This window comes from Nicotiana attenuata, unplaced genomic scaffold, assembly GCF_001879085.1.
Source record: "Nicotiana attenuata strain UT unplaced genomic scaffold, NIATTr2, whole genome shotgun sequence".
Taxonomy (NCBI): Eukaryota; Viridiplantae; Streptophyta; class Magnoliopsida; order Solanales; family Solanaceae; genus Nicotiana; species Nicotiana attenuata.
Window position 1 is genome coordinate 108,032 of NW_017671495.1, and position 3,738 is coordinate 111,769.

At 37.5% G+C, this 3,738-nt stretch overlaps 1 protein-coding gene across 1 annotated transcript; it reads left to right on the top strand.

Annotated features, from left to right (window-relative positions):
• Positions 1 to 1,146: 1,146 nt before the first annotated feature.
• LOC109208624 lies at positions 1,147 to 2,708 on the top strand. The gene is made up of 2 exons (XM_019371753.1): positions 1,147 to 1,399; positions 2,032 to 2,708. The coding sequence occupies exons 1-2, from the start codon at positions 1,324 to 1,326 to the stop codon at positions 2,310 to 2,312; spliced, it is 357 nt and encodes a 118-aa protein (XP_019227298.1). The 5' UTR covers positions 1,147 to 1,323; the 3' UTR covers positions 2,313 to 2,708.
• The last annotated feature ends 1,030 nt before the right edge of the window (positions 2,709 to 3,738 follow it).

The window sequence follows — 3,738 nt, forward strand, 5'->3', positions numbered from 1 at the left end:
CTGTTTATGCAAAACGCCCACAGCATAAATGCCATTACATAAATGGCCATTTACCAAAACAGAAAAACGGATTGGATTTAATATTAATATTCTGTTATTAAAACAAATATTTAATAACATTTCTGTTAATATTTTACTATTAACAAATAAATTTGGTCCAAAAAGTTAATCAATCAATCGTTTGACCAAATCCGAATCCGAAGCCGAAGCCGAAGCCGTAGCCGAAGCTGAAGCCGAGCGAGCGACGACAACGACGACGCGAGGCTTGCCTTCTTCTCAACTCTTTAAGAGCTAGAAGAAGAGCAATTGCTTATATACCCATAAAAAACCTCTTCCTCTTCCAATATGGGACAATGCCCATTTGTCAAGGGGGAAACTTAAAATTTCACTCAAAAATTTCATTTCCCTCCATTTTCTATTCACCCTCTTTTAAGTATTTAATATATTAATTAAATACATCCAAAACCCAACAGGATTTATAAAGAAGAAACTTAGGTATGTTCTAAGATATATCTATTCTGTTGCAAGCATTTAGAATTGGTGATTTAGTAGCTGTAAGTATATTATTCCATCCATTCATTTGACATAACCTGGTTTGACTCGGCACGGGATTTAAGAAAAAAATTTGAATTTGTGGTCCTAAAAGCTTAAATGATAAAAGCTTTCTGGGCTATAATATTTGTGTAAAAACATATCAGTAAGGTAAAATGAAAAGCTTAAAGTAAAATTATTTCCTAATATAAAAATGTATCATTCGTTTTTAAACGGACCAATAAGAAAAGTGGGTCATATAAATTAAAACGGAGGAAGTAGTTTTCTTTAAAGCTTAGTGAAGTTCATGATTGGTACAACTTAGTTTGTACGCCATCACCCCTTCTTTTTGGGAGTAAAATATGCTGCTTCGAGTATACAGTAGCGGAGCCAGTGTGTGAAAATTTGAAGAAGTAAATATGCGAATAAGTCAAGGGGATTCAATACATAGTATATACAAGAAAAAATAACTTTTACCTATGTAAACGGTGTACTTTTCTGCGAAGGGGTAGTCGCCTCGGAGCTATGTGGCTCCGTCACTGGCTATATGGTTGGTTGTTGTGTTTGTAACAGTGTAAGTAATTTTATTGTTTATTTACATTTTGCTTAGGATGTGGAGCTGCAACCGATAGTTGAAGAGGTGGAAGAAGAGAATGCGTAGCTTTAGAGCAAGCAGCTACTGATCAAAGCTTTGGAATCAATGGTGGAGATCTAGGAAGAACTGGTCTAGTGATTGAAGAACTGCCTAGTGTGCCTGAGAATGAAGAGAGGGCTATTGTGCTTTTCAAACCCATGAATACATCGCTTGTGCAATCCCCTTCAGATTTTTCTATTAAAGTGAATCTCCAGTTCACTAATGGATTCAAGAGTAAGCATTCGATAGATGTTCTCTGAGTTTTGGATTTAATTTATTTTTTGGTGATGCTCATTCTTAGTTTATCTTCACTTCTTCCTTCATAGAGCTTTTGATGCTTTTAGGGTGTTATCCATCTGGATGTTAGCATTAAATGGTAGTTTCATCAATTTGAGCTGAGTTAAGAAGCTTTTACGAGTAAAGCTTATCGCATGAACTATTTTGGGCAATGGATGAATATGAATAATTTATTGCTTGTATTTCATATTTTGGGAGACAAATGTGGTGATATTAACAATGAGAAATTGCTACAGGCTAAGGGATATCATTTTTTGGCTTTTGTTATTGTAGTCCTTGTTTCTTCCTTTAGTTACATGAAGGATGTGAAGGATAGTTCTTTAAGTAAAGTCGGGAGAGGCAGAGGACTCGTATTTGTGGTGTTCGTGATAGTGGTCTGTGTGGAAAATTGAAGTAAAGAATTACGTTACACATATAAGTTAACTTCACATCATTACTTTGCAGTAGCTAACAGTCTTTTTGGTTTACTAAGTCGTTCCTTTCATGGCTAGTTTTGTTTGGTTCCTGCTGAACTTTGGTTTGGCATTAGAAATTTCAAAACCAGTAACCAGCTTGTGTGTGCTGTACAGATCCAGTCTTATGGGGAAGCCAATCCTGTAATTTGAGACGCGCTGGTGATGAAAATGCAGATGAGAACTCCTCTGGTTCTTCTAAAGGGTGTCTAGCAGTTGTTCCTTGGGTTCCATCTCAGCTTCTTTCATCACAAGGAGGCGAGATTCTAGGCCAAGCTGACGTGTTGGATATGATGGAAGCTGAAGATATGGAGGGGGTGACAATGGATGTCGAAGACAACAGTGTCGGTGCTGAACAAAGGACTGCTATCGATGCTGGTTTAGTTGGTACGTATTAGGCAAATGGGATTTTTCTTTCCTAGGCTGAGGAAGTCTGCATCAGTGGCAACAACAGCACTGCATGATTCTGCAGCCACCCCACAGCACATCTACTCCTATTGTTTGGTATAGATGATTAGATATCGTCAAACTCTTCTTAGATCCCTTGTCTAAATGGGATTGCTAGGTGTAGATGCAGAAGTAAATAGTAGATCAATAGTTTCTGGTGATATGATGCTTGGAAGTTGTGTTGATAGGGTGGGCCAATTTCTCGTTCGTGCTCAGCGTGCCTCGTTTCCTTTGAGTGCCTCGCTCAGTTCACTGGGTTTTTCTGGTAATACTACTGTCGAACAGGAAGTCACCAAAGTGGCTTTAATTGATTTAGGGTAAAAGCTAGTAGAACATATGGTTTGATACTTGCCCGGGAGTAGGGATCAATTGTGACTATACCTGTTAATCGGGCCGGGCTGACCCATTTTCAGCCCGCTTCAACCCGGGTCAGCCCGCTAATGTAGCATATAGGGCGGGCTGAGACGGGTTGGACGGGCAGCGGGTTTTAGACGAATACATTTTGGATACCGGTGCATCGGAACCCGCTAACCCGTTAACGGGTTGTTAACGGGTTGCAGCCCGTTAATGGGTTAACATTTTTTTTTAATTTGTGTACCGTTGCTAACAAAATTTAATTAAAAAAAGAAATTAGCACAGCCCGGTCCGGCCCGTTTAAGCCCGAACCCGTACAGGCCCAATAAAACCCGTATTATATGTTTCCTCCGTTTTAATTTATGTCAACCAATTTAATTGGGCATGGATTTTAAGAAAAGATAGAAGATTTTTGAAATTGTGATGTAAATTGAGGCACATATATTTTATATGGATATAAATTAGGGAGAAATTCATAAATAGCGACAGTTTCAAAAGTCATCGAAATTTAGCCACTTTTCATGTAAAGATAAATCTGAACGAAAACACAGTTTAAAATTCGAAAAATACTCCATCATAATGTACTGAAACTCCAGTATATTATACTGGAGTTTGGAGTTCCAATATACTTTGCTGGAACTCCAGTATATTATACAGGACCCAGCAAAGTATACTGATCCAGCATAATATGCTGGAAGTTCATACACAGGTCCACTGAACTTCAATATATTATGCTAGATCGGTTTCTTTGCATCAAACTAGTGGCTATTTTTCAATGACTTGACAAATGCTGCTATTTTTGAATCACCAGTCCGAAAACTGGCTAACCCGTGCTATTTTGACTATAAATCAATGAATAAAACTAAATTATTTTCAAATATAAAAAGTGGTCATTCTTTTTTGTACAGACAAAAAGAGAAATATGTTCACGTAAATTAAAATGGAGGGGTATAATAAATCAAATAGTAGGTAACAAGAAATTGTAGAGTGTTATGAAATACATATTTATATATGGATGTCCAC